The sequence below is a fragment of the Canis lupus genome, chromosome 25 (genome assembly GCF_048164855.1).
Source record: "Canis lupus baileyi chromosome 25, mCanLup2.hap1, whole genome shotgun sequence".
NCBI lineage: Eukaryota > Metazoa > Chordata > Mammalia > Carnivora > Canidae > Canis > Canis lupus.
Window position 1 is genome coordinate 33,080,119 of NC_132862.1, and position 18,305 is coordinate 33,098,423.

Sequence of the window (18,305 nt, forward strand, 5' to 3'; positions counted from 1 at the left end):
GAATTAAAGGCAACTGATGCTTGGTGGTGGTATAAAAAGTGATTAAGAGCCCAGGCTATGGAGCCATTAGTCTCTGGGTTTGGATTTTGGTTTTACCACATTAGAAGTTTAGGACTAATTTGTTTTTCTTTCTCCTGGCCATTGTTTCTCTTGACAACATTATTTTTAGTATGAGGCAGTGGAAGGAATAGGAGTTTTAGAATCAGAATTAAGTGGGATCAACTGCCAGTGCCACCAACCTTGGACCTCCATTATAATGTGATCTATTATTTTATAGCGTTGCTGTGAGAATTTAAAATACTGTAGAGCATCCAGGACAGAGCTTGGCATGTGCTCAAAAAATAGTAGCGTTGTTAGAGGTTTTGTTTTTTAATTGAATGACCAAAACAAAAATACAACCTCCAAGCAATTTCACTTATAGGCTAGACAGCCATGAAATTCATTTACCTTAGGGAGACAAAATACTGAAAATGGAAAGAATATCAATCAGCTTATTTTGTACATAATGCTAAACTACAGCTGGCATTTTTAAAAAATATTTTATTTATTTATTCATAGAGACAGAGAGAGAGAGAGAGAGAGGCAGAGACACACAAACAGAGGGAGAAGCAGGCTCCATGCAGGGAGCCCGACGTGGGACTCAATCCAGAGTCTCCAGGATCACGCCCTGGGCCAAAGGCAGCGCTAAACCGCTGCACCACCGGGGCTGCCCTACAGCTGGCATTTTAACTGATTTGACTGGTTCTGAGAATGCAGCTAATAAGAGTAGCCAGATTATTCTATTCTTCATACATGTTGTAAAAATGAAATTATAACAGAGAGGGAGAACTCAAAGCTGTGCCAGAATTTTAACACTATAGGAGTGGTGGTCTCATTGCCAAAAAACAAAGGAACATGGCTTGGACTTGGCTCTGTTAAGTTTGACCTGATATCAGAACATTTAGGTAGGATAGTCCAATCAGGAATATCAGGCTGAAGGTCAGGAAAGATATGGGACCCCTGATGGAGATTTTGGAAGCCTTGGTGTAGAGGTGATTTTCTGATATGATGGCTATCAATGAGTCCTAGAGGGAAAGAGTAGGGGTGAAAAATAGGGGGTTTCAAGTGAAAATGGACAGGAAAGGAGAGAGAATTAGCCTGAGAACTATAAAGAGAGCCAAGAAATTATTCTGTTTTAAACAACAAATAAACAAGGGAAAGGAGAGTTGCTGAAAATTTGGGAGTGTCATCAGTTAAAAGCTGTATAATGTCAAGGAGAATGATGATGAAGCAAAGCCTACTGATTTTATTTTTGTTGACCTTGCTTTGATTATTGATGACCTTGTAAGACTAGTTCCAGTAAGATGATAGAGGCAACAGCCAAGATTGCAAGGGTTAAGGAGCGAAGTCTGATGGGGGAAAAGGGGACATCAGGTGTCTATTACTTTTAAAAACACTTCGCAGTAAAAAGAGGTAGAAAATCGAATTACTTTTCAGAGGTTGAAAAGAAATCACTTTGTGACCTGCCCTGGTCAACAAAGAGTTAATGGTATAAATGCACAGTAATTTCAGAAGCATTAAAGAGCATGTTTCCATGGAAACATCAACCTACATAGGGAGAGAAAGAGCTAGGATCCCCTGACAAAGAAGGAACAGCAGAGTTCTAGCCCCCACATGGTACAGCAGGGAGAAATGATTACATGTTTCTTTTAGCTTCCCTGTGAAGGATGCATTTGGAGTTCATGGTGCTGTCCTTTTGAGGACAAGCAAAGAGGGAAATAGAATTTGTTTTAAATAAACTCTTGCCCTCACCTTGCTTCAAATTCTGACTCAAGGGTCAAGCTTATTTAAGAATATTGGAAAAGATGGGGGTGCCTGGGTGGCTCAGCAGTTGAGCGTCTGCCTTTGGCTCAGGGCATGATCCCGGGATCTGGGATTGAGTCCCACATCGGGCTCCTTTTGGAAGGCCTGCTTCTCCCTCTGCCTGTGTTTCTGCCTCTCTCTCTGTCTTTCATGAATAAATAAATAAAATCTTAAAAAAAAGAATATTGGAAAAGATCAATGGGTGTCTTTAAATAACTAAAAGTAAATAAACAAGTAACAAGTAACTTTGATCTTTCCCTGATCTCTCTATCCTAACCTGGACTAGGGACAGTGGCATAAAGTATTATTATTTATAGTAACACTTGCAAAAACTCTAGAAACATAGGATGTGTGTTTGGCTAGTAACCTTTGACCAGTACTTTGCATTGTGATTTCCATCTTGGTATATTCTCCTTGAGTAGATGTACATTTCACCTCACCGTTTTCAAGTCCATGAAATCCCTTTCACTACTGCCTGGTATACATTTCCTGCACCTTCAAATTCAACCATACTTTTGGGGATGACTCTTCCCACTCAACTGTAGTCCCAGAAAGCCATTCTTCCAGACTGTGCTATGGGAGCCACATTAACAAAGTTGTTAACCAACTTACCTGATAGTTCACTTTCTCCACTCCTGTTTTATATTGAACTTTGCATTTCTTTTGTTCCCCTGGTCTTTCTCTGGATCCTAGACTCAAAAACTCACTTTATTTTCTGTGTGTAAGGGCTTCATCTATGGGGCAGGAGCGGTTTACAATTAGGTTTTCTGAAGACAGAGATGTGTTTTTGAATGTGTCAATAGCCTCCCCTACTGTTTCTGTATCTAATCTGTAGCATGATGTGATTATGGAGCACCTATCTCCCCTAAAGACATAATTCATCACCCAGGCATCTTGACTCCTCTGTCTGTTTGTAACTGTTGCCTGACCCTGGAATATCCTAGCTCTTTGGCCCTCTTCCCCTCCCATTCAATACAATTGCTTCTAGAAATCTCCATTTGAAGATATCTTCCAGTCATTATTGGGAGACTAAATTATAACTCCTTTATCCATGGATGACAGCTTCTCATAACCTCCACTCTCAATCCCTGTAACTGAAGCCATCTCACTAATTCATTGGTTCACCCTTCTTGCTACCCTTCAGTAGAGCTGTTGGAGGGAGTTGTGAAATTAAGCATATGGTAGCTACAGAGAGGGGTAGGAATTGTTTGTATGGAGGTACTGCCAATGTGTGGATTTTATTGACTATCTAAAATGTAAGAGAGAATAGAGAAGGGCTCCAGAGAATAAGGAGGTGAAGAAAGATTAAAAAAAAAAAAAAAGGAAGAGAAAACCCTGCTTATTCTTTTCCTTTGATATCATTCCCAGGTAACTCTGGATTCTTGACCAAAGGCTTCTTGGTTATGTATGCCCAAAGTTTCTTATAATCAGTTTGAAAGTTTACAAGAAGAAAAAGGTACCTGGTCAAAGTTGAATGTCCTAGAGAAATCTTTGCCAGTCATTGTTTGGCTGGTCTTGGCATAGCACCTGAGTAGCGTTGCCGGCTCATGAGCTAAAATGGATGTCAGAAAGGCAGCCTTCACCTTAAAATTATTAATAAGCATAAAGAAGAAATATCAGTGTATTTCTGGGATCAGCTAGCCTAGCCTTTGACCGTCTTGGTGTTTTCTCTGGGAAGTTCCCAACACTTTGCTTTGATAGTCTCTAGGTCTATATTCCAACATATTGAGTGCCTAATCTAAGGAAGAGGAAAGGGATTATTTTTTCTTCAATATTTTTAAAAATAAAAGTGAGTTTAACTTATGCACAGCATGGAAATGTGGTTTCATAAGTTAAAAAATCCAGTGGTAATAACATTATACAGAAGAGTTACTTGATTCCTTCCCACTGGGGCACTCCACTTTCCCAACTGCCTCTAGTACTGCTGGATTTCCTGTAGCACCTGAGAATGTCTCACCTATAGCAGAGGTGACTAAAGGTTGTTGTCATGAGGACAAGGAAGAATTTCTTTTCTATCACTGAGTTCTATGCACAGTTCCTTAAATGAGAAAGTTTTGCTGTTCAGCACATTTCAGTGACATCAAAAGATTGAACCACTGTATTGTACACCTGCAACTAATAGTACACTGTATGTTAACTAATGGCAATTTAAATAGAAATTTTAAAAATATAATGTGAACCTCAGTGTCGTGATTTGGTATATCTGTTTTCCCTACTATGTATCCAATCTAAGCATTAAATGAAGTGGTGTAGGAATTTTAAAAAAATTCTTTCTTGGGATCCCTGGGTGGTGCAGCGGTTTGGCACCTGCCTTTGGCCCAGGGCGCGATCCTGGAGACCCGGGATCGAATCCCACGTCAGGCTCCCGGTACATGGAGCCTGCTTCTCCCTCTGCCTATGTCTCTGCCTCTCTCTCTCTCTCTCTCTCTCTCTATCATAAATAAATAATAAAAAAATTTAAAAAATAAAAAAAATAAAAAAATTCTTTCTTAAAAAAAGGTGACCTTACCAGTTCCCCAAGGAATATACAAGCAAGAGTGTGCCCCCTACAAAGGAATTTTAAAAAGAGTTTATAGTGTTCAAAGCAGGCCTCTGGGAGGTCAGGATGTGGGTCATTTTGAGGAGTCATTTATTCCAGATAAAAATTATGGGCATATAAGCTAATCTTTTGCCTTTCTCAGGGAGTGGGCTGTATATTGAAGTATGATTAAGTGATTCCCCACTACACAAAACCTCACAGGGGTAACTAATCTTAGTAGAAGACAAATGTTCCCAAACCTTCAGAGTTTGGGATATTGTGGGAATGAGAGGAAATGTCCTGAACTGGTGATATTATAGAAAAGCAGAGATTCAGGAGTTGGGAGATTCAGACTCTGAATTTAACATGCCAAAGAGTAGCGGCATCTCAGCAGGTCCTAGGATGTTTTGTTTAACTATGAAATAGATTGATCAAAAAGTCCCTGAAAACTAACATTTTCTGATATCCAAGCAAGGTAAAAAAAAAAAAAAAAAAAAAAAAAAAAAGGCAATAATAATAATAGAAGTAGCTAACACATAGTGTTTACTGGGTGACAGGTGGAGTTCTAAGTCCTAAAAAGTATACTGAATTACTTAATCCTCACAACCACCCTTTGAGGTAATACTGTTTTCATTCACATTTTTTATGGTGAAGAAATGGAGACAGAAGTTAAATAATTTGTGAGATCATACAACTTCAGAATTATCAGATCAAGGACTTGTGCAGACCTCATCTGATCCAGTGTCTTTGCTCCTAAACACTACACTGCAGGGCTGTTGCTGGTGTTTGGGGTGTGTATGTGTATGTGTGTGTGCATTTAGTACATATCACATTCCTTTCCTCTTTGCTTAACCTCTTCTGTTTCTCCTTTCTCCATTTCCTCTCTACTCCTCATTACAAGCATTTTCAGGCATTGTCCAGGCTTTGTCATTCATTTGAGTGTAGGCTATTTTACGAATGAGGACAAGCTCCTGGGTTTAATCCAAATGGACTCATCTGTCCAGAAGTCCAGAAGAGAACTATTTCCTGGGTATGGCCTGCACATTGACCTGACTTCATGAAAGGGTACTGCAGGTGGGTAGGCATGAGGTCATCCCAGCTCAGGGCAGAGCCACTCACAATGCTCCTTTAAAAAAAAAAAAAAAAAAAAAGATTTTATCTACTCATGAGAGACAGAGAGAGAGAGAGAGAGAGAGAGAGAGAGAGGCAGAGACATAGGCAGAGGGAGAAGCAGGCTCCCTGCATCAGGGATCCCAGGACCCTGGGATCATGCCCTGAGCTGAAGGCTGATGCTCAACTACTGAGCCACCCAAGTGCCCCACAATGCTCCTTGACTTAACATCTTTCTGGAAGAAAGTTAATGTTCTCTACCTTCTTATGTTCAAACAAGGATTGTTGGGTGGACACCGAGGCTCCTTCCACAGTTTGGCTATTGTGGTCCATCAAAAGATGACGGATAAAGATGTGGTCTATGTATACGATGGAATATTACTCAGCCATTAGAAACGACAAATACCCACCACTTGCTTCGACGTGGATGGAACTAGAGGGTATTATGCTGAGTGAAATAAGTCAATCGGAGAAGGATAAACATTATATGGTCTCATTCATTTGGGGAATATAAAAAACAGTAAAAGGGAATAAAGGGGAGAGGAGAGAAAATGAGTGGGAAATATCAGAGAGGGAGACAGAACATGAGAGATTCCTAACTCTGGGAAATGAACAAGGGGTGGTGGAAAGGGAGGTGGTCAGGGGGTGGGGGTGACTAGGTGACGGGCACTGAGGGGGGCACTTGATAGGATGAGCGCTGGGTGTTATGCTATACGTTGGCAAATTGAACTCCAATAAAAAAAATTAATTAATTTAAAAAAAAAAACAAGGATTGTTGGGCAACTTCCAGCAGTGATCCTCTATTTTCTTTCATTTCACATGAAAATAATTCGTGGCATTCAGTCATAAAGCAGAATTTTTTTCCCTATTAGGGCTAGGGGCTTGAGAAGCCTTTTCATTTTGCAGTGGATGGCTAATTGATACGTCACCATTTACCCCTCAAACAAATGCAGCTCAACCCAGACTGCTAAGGGCCCAAGGCATAGTCCTCCCCACCAGCAGGCAAGAGAAGTATATTAAATTTATATCAGTCAGTCCTCAAGATACTTTACTATCTCATTAATTTAACACTGTGGATTTAGAATTTAAATAACTGAGATATGGACTAGCCTGAACCTGAAACTTTTATGATTTGTGAAGAATGGTTTGTAAAATAAATTAGTGGTATAAACACTATTTCAGAGAAAATGTTTCATTTACTGGAAGACAAACTATTTTTAATCTTTCTCAAGTAATTATAAATTAATATTACAATGTGCTCTTTAAATTAGTTTTTCCTGAGGTCTCTATTATTATACAGAAATAAGGGAAAAGAACTGCGTTCGACAGCTTATTAAACTGGTACTCTTGGGCAGCCCTGGTGGCTCAGCGGTTTAGCGCCGCCTGCAGCCCAGGGTGTGATCCTGGAGACCCTGGATCGAGTCCCACGTTGGGCTCTCTGGATGGAGCCTGCTTCTCCCTCTGCTTGTGTCTCTGCCTCTCATTCTCTCTGTGTCTCTATAAATAAATAAATAAATAAATAAATAAATAAATAAATAAATAAATCTTTAAAAAAAACTGGTATTTCTAATCATTTTGTTCAACTGCATGGTCTAATATTTTATATATGACATTATATGTCAAAGGAAACCTTTAAAACTTCTTCAAATTCTTTTTGCTTGAAAAGAAAACCATTGTTGGCAAGACTAAAATAATTCATGTGTCCTGAAGAGATTACCACACAGTTAGGAACTGGTGGGTCTAGGATTTGAACAGAGGTTGTGTGACTACAGCCTCCTTGATCTAAACTACCAGGCTACCCTGCCTGGTGGTGGTGATGCTGGTGATGGAGTGTGCATGTGGTACATAGTACAATCCTTTCCTCATCAATTATTTGTCTGTTTATCTCTTTTCTACTAGCATTTTGAGACATTGTCTAGATCATCTTTTGCATGTAAGATATCTTAGCAATGAGATATTTCTTCTGGGTTTAATCCCAGAGGAACCCATTGGTAAAGCCAGTAGAGAATCATTCCCTGGCCATGGCCTGCCATGTTGACAGTGTTGTACTGGATGGGTCATTTTGAATTCACTCTGATAAACATGAATTTCTATGTTGGGGCTAAGTCAGAAATTTCTATTTAGTTTACCAAACTTTCACACCAACTGTCTAATTTTTAAATATCTTTGCCTCTTTCCCCCAATAGTGGTTTCTAATTAGGTAGTTTTTAAATGTTTTAAAGTCCACTATCCCTACTCCTGTGAGAAATGGTTTCCACTATTTCAAGAGTAAATGTACAAGATGGTACTAAGTGAAATAGTAAAATGGTTAAGAGAGACAAGAGAAAGACGAAAGATATGTGGTTTTGGCATCCAGCTGATGGAGTGTAATAATGTAATAACCACAGATGAAATAGAGAGCATGTCAGAGGAGCATCCCTGTACTTCCCTCATCAGGTGTCAGATGGTATGAACCAGTCCCCTGTATAGATGAGGGAATTGAAGGCAGTTGAGTGACAGACCAGACTCAGTTACATAGTTACAGAATTTTGGAGTTAGAAATTACAAACATGAGGTCAAGTCTCCTGTCTGAAATTATTTTCCTTTATTGATTTGCTCTTAATACCTGAAGGATGGAAACTGAGGGCTGTGAAAAATTCCATTGTTTTTGAGGCATGGTGGTGAGTGAGAAGTATGCTGGACCCAGGATGAGGATACCTGAACCCTGTTTCCTGCCCTGTCATCTGATCTTGGTAAAGTCGCAAATCCTTCTGGACTTCATCTGTTTCATCTAGAAATGAAAGTATTGGATGAAATGAGAGACTTCTCTTTCTTATTACCATATTAACAGATATTAGTAAACAAAGTCTAGTATCTTATAAAAATATGGAGGGCAGAATGAGTATTGCAGTGCCAAGGCACTTGGTTTGCTGGGAAAATTCTGGCAGAGCTCTTCCAGTTGCCTCCCACACAGGGCATACTGCTAAATCATTGCTTTAGGTATCATTGTGGTGCAGTGGATGAGCTCTGAGTGGCATGGCCAAAGTCAAAGAGGCACAAGGGCTTTTTTTTTACCTCAGCTTGACCTCATTAAACCCACTGGAGTATGACTTTGGCCATATAAAGCAAATGTATTGGCTCTAAGCCCTTCGGGATTCTGAGGCTCTTTCTTGACAAGGAGTCAAGCAGGAAATGAGATGCATTTTATTTTATGCAGGCTGTATTAGGGATCTACATAGTTCAGGGCATAACACATGACATGAGAATGCTAAAATGCACATCTGGGGCTCACAGAATTACCTTCACTTCACTTGGTGATGTAATGAAAAGAACACTGAACTGAAAACTGAAGACTTGAACTCCAGTCCTGAACAGGCAGGTCACCTTGGAAAAGAAGGTAGCATCCTGGAGCCTCTTTTTCCCTTGCTAAAATGAGAGTTCTCAATGGATAGCTTCTAAATTTTCTTCTGGTTCCAATGATTTGAGACTCTGTGTAATATTAGAACTTTGTAAGACACAATAAGGTTTCTTGTGGGCCCATCTACATCCTAGAGACAAATTAAGCAATATATATATTTATATACCAAACCTTGATGGGGTCTTCCAGGAGACTAGAGTCTTCTAGGAAGAGCTTCTGAATTTGGCTGCCACTTGAGCTAGGCTTTCTGACTGTATACTTGAGGATGATGTGTTTAGAGAAAAACCAAATAGCTGTGGCATCTCTTAATTATAGTTTAATCCTTTACCAAGGATTTACACATGGAAGCTTTGAAGTTTTAATTAATGTTCAAAATTGGCAAAGTGCAACCAGATCCAGAGGTATTTGGATCTTTTCAGCCTCGTGGAAAGTTAAATTGACTAATATGACCATTTGACCTAGTTTATCCTCCCTATGTGGAATGCAATCTCCATTCCTCCAATGTATTCCATTGATAATTGGGTCTCGTTAAAATGTAGTTATCATACTTTCACTCAGTGAGGTCCAAAATGAGGCAGGTTTCTTGCCTTTAGATATTTAAATCATGCTAATATGTTCTTTTCCTGAATTGTTCCTATTATATAACCTTATATCTGTATCCCATTTTCTATAGTCTTTCTATCCATTATTCCATTTGGTCAGCATATCAGACTTACCTGATAAGCTGGAGGTAGAATAGTATTTCCATTTTAAAGAGGAAAAACTGAGGTTCATGTGCCAGAGTCCCATGCCTAGAAGTGACCACTGTCCCAATTATTTTTTTCACTTTTTTGTTACCAGTGAATGGATTACTTTGTTTTGCTATTCAAAGGGCATCCTTGTTCAGGGCAGGTGTATATTTGCAAGCTCCTCACAAATAGCTAAATGATGGCACATGAGAGGAAATTACTCAGAAAAAAACAGTGTGAATGATTAATCTATATACTGCCGAATGATATGAGAGATTAAAGAGATAAACTTTGGAGAAGAATATTTTGTAGATTGTCATAAAAATTATCAATATTTTTGATAAGTGCAAAATATGTGAGTAGTGCCTATGTAAAAGAAAATGAACCTATACAGCTGGAACAGCGTGAACATCACAGAAAGAGTTTATGAGAAAAATCAGAAGGATGTGGAGCAGGAATAACTAGAAAAATTTAACTATAGAGCAACTACATAACCCATGAGTGTGGTTTATTTTCTGAAAGTTTGAATTTCAAAATTTGTACACCCAATTCAATACTGTCCCCTTCAAAGTAGTCATCTTGAGAAGCCATTCATGCCGCTTATTACTTAAATTATTTTTGGAACTTTTCTTATCATTGCCTTCTTAAATGGACACTTTTAAGAAAACATATCTTAATTTAGATAAAGTTAGAATTATTCTAAACCATGTCCAGTGAAAAGGAGGGTACTTAAGCCAGGTAACTTATTTCTCACTCTATCCCTTCCTCCCTTTCTCTTCCTTTCTCCTCCTCCCTTTCTTCCAAAAAAAAAAAAAAGAGAGAGAAAACCAAAATTGTTTTGCATGTCTCATTAACCTTCTCTGAAGAGTTTCAAGAAGTCATTCTAAGCAATGCAATATTATTGTAATAAGAACATACTTTCCAAGTTAATTACATTGGATGCTTAAATTCTGATTTGTTAGTTTAAAATATTTTGTTTTGTGGTTTTGTAATTCTGTTCCTTGGAATGAATTATATACAGCTTTGGCTGGAGAGTTGAAACTGTAAACTACAGGAGACTTGAATATTATTTTCTAACTAGTGATGGGCTTGAGCAAGCAGCATGGAGCTCAGAGATGAAGGGCAATGCAAGGAATGGAGAAGATGCTATGTGGAGCATTGAGTTGAATTAGGAGTGCTACACTCTTACCAACTGGAAGTGTCCAGGAAGAGCAAGGGATAAGGGGAGAGAACTTGAACTCATGGCATGTGAAAACTACATGAAGGCACTGGGGACATTAAGCCTGATGTGATATGTGATATGATGGGGTGGTATAGTGAAGATATCATGGGACTAGTAATGTGGCTTAAAATGTTATTTTTGCTCCCAATTACCTGTGGAACATTGGGCAAATAATTTGACTTATCTGTACTTAGGTTTCCTTCACCTATCAAGTTAAAATTATAGAACTAAATGAGCTTAAATTTTCTTCAAAGATTAAAATTTATAAGGTAGACATGATAAATGTCTTCGAATACTTGAAGAACTTTCATGTGGAAGGAAGATTAGACTAAGACTGTATAATGTCTAAGGAGGTAACCAGGATCTAGGGATTTTAGAGGAGCAGATTTCATCTGTCCAACAGTGAGATGGCTACCTTGAGGGCAGAGGGTGCAATGATAAGAAGAGCTGAAAGAGCCAATTTTCTGTTGTAGAGGGAAAGCATCAACTGTAAGAGGTGGTGGACTTGTTTATCATGAAGATCTCTTTCAATTCTGAGTCTAAGAATCTCCATTCTTTTGAGATGTTGAGTGTTCTTGATTGCATTTGTGGAGACCATAAGACCAGAGAATGAAAGAGCCTAGGCAGCTCTAGAAATAAGAAGTGGTCTGTGAGGGTTTGGTTCTTGATCTATAGTCCAGCTTTATAATTGCCTGGAGGATATGCATCTTAGCAACCTTATTGCTTAACCTAACTTAACTGTGAGAGCCTCACAGTGTCATTGAACAAGAGGACTTAAAAGAGGAACCTTGATACCAAGCTGCCTCCTGGTGCATTCTTGTTCTTCCTTGTGTTTAGGAAACTGTTGTCACAGATTCAAAACCCCTTGGAACCCTTGTGGCAATTTGCAAAATACCTCTTTTGCTTCTCAGCAGAGACCTGTCTCACAGCAGTGTCAGGCCCAAGGCTCTAGAGTAGCATGTCATGTGAACACCCAGCTAATCATTATTGACTCCTTGAGCCCATTACGGTAAAGGGACATTAATTACCATCAGCACGGGTGCACTAATGTGGTTGTAATGAGCACGCCTGTGGGAATTCCCAGGGAGGGAACTCTTCACCAGATCAGAGCAGCCAACGGAGGAGTGGGGTGAGCTGGAGGTGCAGATGTTGAGGAGGAAGACAATGTCATTGATCTGACTCTAGTTACTTCCAGAGTTTCTGCGAATTTGTATGCATGTACCTGGAATACTTTCTGAAGTACCTCTCCTTCCTTACCCGTCTCCCCAACCCCTGGTATTTTCTGTTCACTATACAGTGCAATAACCTTGGTTTCCAGATGCATCTTATTGAACCAGATCTTTGACTGCTGGACTCATCTCACAACTTTTAGAAGTATGGGTTGGGCTGGATCTTACCAAGAGTTCAAAAGTATGAACCTATCTCTGGGAGGCAGGGAAACTCTTTGCTCAATATGGTATCTTTCTTAGCAGAACGTTGTCTTGGTACACTCCCACTTTCTTTTATTCTCTCTACCTCCTTCACCCTTTAATGGACCCCCTTCTGTGAGTAATGATTGTTAACATTTTAGGAGGGTTTACTATGTATTAGGCCTCATGGTGGTTATCTCATTTAAGCCTCACAAACCTAATGAAACAGGTTTCTTTATATCTTTTTATATTATTCCTATTATGGGAAAATTTGGATGTCTCTATGCATAACCAAATGGGAGCTTGAAGGATACAGGTTTCACAGTGATATTTGTATATCTCTCTATGCGCCTGTCTTCTTTCTCTCTGTCTTCCTAACTATCTCGTTGTTGGTAAACCTTCTTCATACTTTTAACCTTTCTTTTATTGTATTTTGTCTTTACAGGTATCTGATCAATGTCACTTTTGAGGGAAGAAATCTGTCCTTCAGTGAAGATGGCTACCAGATGCACCCGAAACTGGTGATAATCCTTCTGAACAAGGAGAGAAAGTGGGAGAGGGTAGGACATACCTTTTGGCAATTCTTGAGCAAAGTAGATGGGGTAGGGCTATAAAATTTTGCAACAGGTTCAAGCAAAACAAAACCAGACCTTGGTTTGGGTCTCTCGGCTGGAAGTGAGAGTGTAGTACTATGAAGAACATAAGAGAAGCCATTTCTCAAACTTCCATCTTCATTTTCTTGCTCCTTTGGTTAATCAAGAGATTATTTTCTTTATGCATTACCATTTTTATTGGTTATGGTGCTATCTGAATCATGACTTTGTCCTAATGGAAGAGAGTATACATGTGTAATATAACATAATTCGGTGAAGAAATCAAATCAGTGGTACAATTCAGAATTGTATCCTACACAGTATACTGGGGAGGTCGATGAAACCAATTTACAAGCACGCAGATTAAAATTTACTGTGATTAGAGGCTTTCCATGCAAGGCTTCTCTCAGGATCTCTCCCACTGCCAGCTGATCCCAGTGTCTGAAACTCTACCTAATTAGAAATTAATTTCTGTGGTGCCAGACTATCTAGATTCAATTCTTAACTCCTTTATTCACACCCTTGCCTACTTAGGACTTTGGACAAATCTCTGTGCCTCAAATTTTCTTATCTATAAAATGGGAATAAAGAATAATAGTTATCAAGGTCACAGGGTTGTTATGAGGATTAAATATATTAATATACATAAAAGACTTAGTAAGGTGCCTGGCACATAATAGCACTTAACAGACATTCACTTTTATTGTTACCCCCGATTCCTATTTAAATACAGATGTTCCCAAGAGTAACGTCAGCATCAGTGTTTCTCTTGTTATGTTCTTCAGGTCATTTGTTCCTTGAGATGCTTGGCTGAGAAATGATTCTGTGGATAGATGAGGTTAGGAGATGCTACTTCCTGTTTCTTAGTCTGGGAGGTTCCCAGAATATATGAACATTAGAAAGTTCAGAGGAGTCCTATCTATAGCAAAGAGCTATCTTTAATTTTACTTAATCTCTATTTCCCAAATTTATTTTTGCTAAGAGGCCACTTTGTTCATGAAATTCATATTCTGTAAAACTTGTTGGGAAACATGATTTAAGGCAATTTCTACACACTGATATAGGGCAATTTCTATAGACTTCATGGGTCAGTTGTCTGAGAACAAACCTCAAGATGTCAGCATGGCTCTGACTGGAATGGAAACCGAACTATATATTCCTAGGAAGAATATACAGGAAATGAGACCAGAGATAAATTTCTTGAAATTCACCATCTTGTCAGAGAGCCCTGGACAGGTAGTTATGTGAATGCTCACCTGTGAAATGGCATGTGTGGCTCACGTAGTGGAAACCAGGGTTACTCTTAAAATTGAAAGACCTCAATCTGTCCTATAGTTCCTTAAATCAGGGTACAATTATAAGACTTAGATTATTTCTTGTGTTCTTGATTAAAGTTGCTCTCCCTCTACTGAGTTATCATTTGTTCAGAAATGCTTTTCCCCTGGGCTCCTGCTCTTCACCCCAGTCAAGCTGCTTTTCACTGCTGCTACATAGACATAATAATTTAAGAAGTGTTCTGGGACCTCATGTAAAACAGGCACTTCTGTACATCTCCAGAAGAAGAGTTATTAATAACTGATGCTTCATACGTGGATCAGAGATGTCCATCTGGGGTAGCTTTTATGCAGTAGACTCATGATTACTGCCTCAAGTATGGGGCATCTCACACCTGTCTTTCCTTAAAGAGACACCACTTACTATCACTCATGTTGACTTCTCTAGGCTGGAATCTAAGGCCTGTGACCAGCCCCCACTTTCCAAAACCAAACATGGATCCCTTCCTTCTCTTCAATTCTACATTTGCTGTAGCTCTTGAATCTATTCCTCCTTATATGATCCAGGAACCATGTGATAATTTTTTAAATGGGCCTCCCTATCCTTGATGCCTACCTTTATCCATTCAGATTAGTTCTGGATACAGCTGTTAGAATGAGTTTCCTGAGCCACAACTCTGATTTATGTTCTTTCTCTGCCCAAAACTTGTTCAGGGCTTCTGTGGTTTATTCATCAGGTCCAAACTTAATTCTTGCCTTCAAGGGTCTGGTCTACCTTTCAAGGCCTGTCTTCTAACCCTTGCTGTTTCCTGTCTCACCATCAAGCTACACTGGATTCTTTCTGTGCATCTTACTTCCTATATAGCATCTCATGACATTTCCTTTTTCTGGAATGGATTGTCCAGTTATATAAATCATAACCATCCTTTGAAACCCAATTAAAATGTTACTGTCTTCTTCTCTGATCTTTGACCAAGATATAATTTCTCACATCCCCTTGTGCCCTGTAGCTTTTGTTCCTACCTCTATTGTAGTGCTATCACCTCTGTCTGCGTTAGAGTTGTATGTAGTGTGCTTCTAGATGGCTGAGACTGTGCTTTGTATTGCTGTGTCCTCTTAGCAACCTGGAAGAGTGTATTATTACATGGAATAGTTCAATAAGTATGTGTCATATGAATGAGAACCATTATATAATAGAAGAAACTAGAATCTATCATTAAGAATCCAGGTTTATGCTATTGTCCTTGATGTCCTCTCTTTTGGGGCAGAGGGGAGATAAAAATCTTTATGTTGATTGAGTTTTCATAGATCATACTTTAAAAGTGCTAAGGGAGCTTGTTATTTAAAGAAATTCTGTGGTTAATCTTTTTGTAAGGCTTTTTAGGAGGTTGTGGGATCATAGAATATAACATTTCCTAATGACTTGGTTAAATCAGGGAACATTGCTGAAAAGAGGGGTCTTTACTGTTCATTGAGTTCACAGAGCCAGGAGGCTCCCCGATGTTGAACCCCTTTTTAGGGCTCACTTGTGAGCAGGGTGGGGTGTTAGGAGCCAAGAACAGATCTAGGATGTACTAGTATGTGCTGAAATTGTACCATGGGAAGTTATACATTTTTCCTCCTGTTCCCCTAAGCCCCCAAGACCCTCTGTATTCTCAGAATTTCTGATACCACTCTAGAAGGTTCCATGTGGTCCTGGGAAGATTTAGTGTTTGTGGACTCCATGGAGGTAGGCACCAGGCGAAGAGTCTATGGTGAGGAGATGAACACAGGGAAGATAAATGGGGAAGGAATCTAGATTTGTTGGGCAAATGAAGGCTAAAATACAGAACCCAAAGTTTCTGTCATGCCCCAAACTGGCTAGGTGACCTGTTCTTTGCACTTTTCGGATCTTTCTTTTACTTGTGTCTGAAGTCATAGCATGAGATTAAGAAGACTTCTAGTGTCCCTTCTAGCTCTAGCTTCTTGGGTTGCAGATTTTACATTGTGAATAAGTAAGTGCTTGGAATGGATTGGGGTGCAAGCTGAAGCAGACAAAAGGAACCTACGTGTGTTTCTAAGGACAGTAGCTCCCAGGGAATATTTGTCATTCTTGTCATTTAGATAAATATCATCTCCTCAGAAGGCCTCCCTTGGTGATTCAAGCTAAAGTAGCCCCCCAGTCATTCTATCACAACAGCTGATTTTAATTTTCTTCAGTATATTTTTCTACCTGATGTTTTGCCTGTTTGCCTGATTGTTTATTTCCCGTCTCTTCACACCAGGACAGACACTCCCTGGGAGTAAAGACTTTGTTCACCTCTTGATCCTAACACTTTAGAAGAGTGTCTGGCTCACAGTGACCACTCAAAAGATAACAGTTGAATAAATGAAGAATCCATATGCTTAGGAAAGTTAGTTCACTTCTGCCTGAAATTCTCTCAGGTCTTCAGACTAGTTTACTGAAGAGCATGAGAGAGCAGGCACATGTTCCACCTTTGATGAGAGCAGGCCATGCACCAGCGAAGCTCTGGGGGTGGGGTAGGCACCATCTTCTGTAAGGCTTCCCAATTTCCCAGTGGTGGCAAGCCTCAGCTGTTTTCTTTTCTTCTTTTCTTTTTTAAGATTTTATTTATTTATTCATGGGAGACACACAGAGAGAGGCAGAGACATAGGCAGAGAGAGAAGCAGGCTCCCTGCAGGGAGCCTGATACTGGACTCAATTTCAGGACCCCAAGATCACTCCCTGAGCAGACACTCAACCACTAAGCTATCCAGGTGCCCCAAAAGTATGTCTTCTTATCTGTGATCCTCGGTTCCCCTAGGTCGCTCCCCAGAGAAATCATTATTTCCAAGGTCTTATGTATTTTCTCTGAAAATATGACAAGCATATAAAAATTTTATGTATTTACTTAACCTCCTTTTAAAAAATAAATTGCACCTGCTCTGGGAAACTTCTAATGGAATCCTATCTAAATAGCTACTAAGGAGGCATGAGAGGGGGTTAGGATAACAAAGAGATCTCTGGATCCAGAATTACATTCACAAAAAGCCAAGTAATCTCTTTGGTATGTAGGAACGTGAAAAAGAACGTTTCACAGGGAATGCACATATCCATGCGTGCAGGGATTGCATGGTAAGTTGGAAAGGGCAGGGAATGGTGGAAAAATTGTGTGCAGAGTGGGTTCATTTGTAAGTCTTCTCTCTAAATGGTGGACAGCTGCATAAACTTGCATTAAAAATAGTCTGGCACGGAGCAGCAGTTCCAATGAGCATTCAGGCTTCTGTCTTTATCAGAGCCTCTCATGATTTGCTTCATTGCTACTGCTCTCTGCTTCCATTTAATCGTTCCTAAAATGGAGATAATAAAAATGAAATGCAGTGGGGGTGTGTTCTGAGTAATGACTTCAAGAAATGATGATGGTGCATTTTCAGGCTCTAAGATGTAAACAGACTTTAGAGGGACTGTCTGGGTCCAAATCGCAGGAGGGTATTATGTTTGGCATCTCTGCTTGCCTTTTCCCCAAGGGTAAGAGGTGTATTTTATAAGCCCACTCCCTCTTCTCTGCCTCCACTTACCGGAAAATGCTCTTCTTTATGTAAATTAAAACAGTCTCAGTTAGTCTGGGTCATCCATTTGACTCCTGAAATCATGGTTATCATTTTAGGCTTGCAACGCTGAGATAATACAGCCACAGCCACCCCTGAAAGAAGTGTTAGAAATAAAAGTACTTAGCACACTTATACTGAGCCCATGATAGTATTTATGAATTAATGGAAAGATCAGGGGGAGACAGGAAGAGTACTAAACTGGTAAAAGGAAAATCCCCAAGAGTGACAACAACAACAACATAATAAAACTGAATGCACCACTAGCATCTGGAGCCTGGGATGAATGAGACAGGTTAAGAGATGCTATATGCCTCTGACTGCCTCGTATCCAGGAGACAGCGGCAACTCCAGGCTGTGGATGCTCTGTGATACAGGCACCCAAGGAGGACGGTGATCATATTCCAGAATGATCAATTTTGTAATGATGCAACAGAGTTTGATTGCTATTATGGCAGATGCCACTTGAAAGCTGTTGACTGACAAAATAAACAGCCGCTCCATCTCCTCCCTGGCATGCATGCACACACACAAATACACACACATACACGTATGTGTGTGCACATACACACATACTCAGTCACTCACATCCAAACTGACAGACTGCTCATGACCCAGAAACCA

General features: G+C 39.7%; 1 protein-coding gene across 12 annotated transcripts in view; it reads left to right on the forward strand.

The window, feature by feature from the left end:
• Window positions 1–18,305, forward strand: part of GRIN2B (glutamate ionotropic receptor NMDA type subunit 2B) — a 502,860-nt gene that overhangs the window by 365,560 nt on the left and 118,995 nt on the right. For all 12 annotated transcript variants that reach the window (XM_072798946.1, XM_072798943.1, XM_072798951.1 and 9 more), the window contains one exon: window positions 12,672–12,786. In XM_072798946.1, coding sequence (XP_072655047.1) covers window positions 12,672–12,786 — 115 coding nt within the window. The remainder of the gene's footprint in view (window positions 1–12,671; window positions 12,787–18,305) is intronic.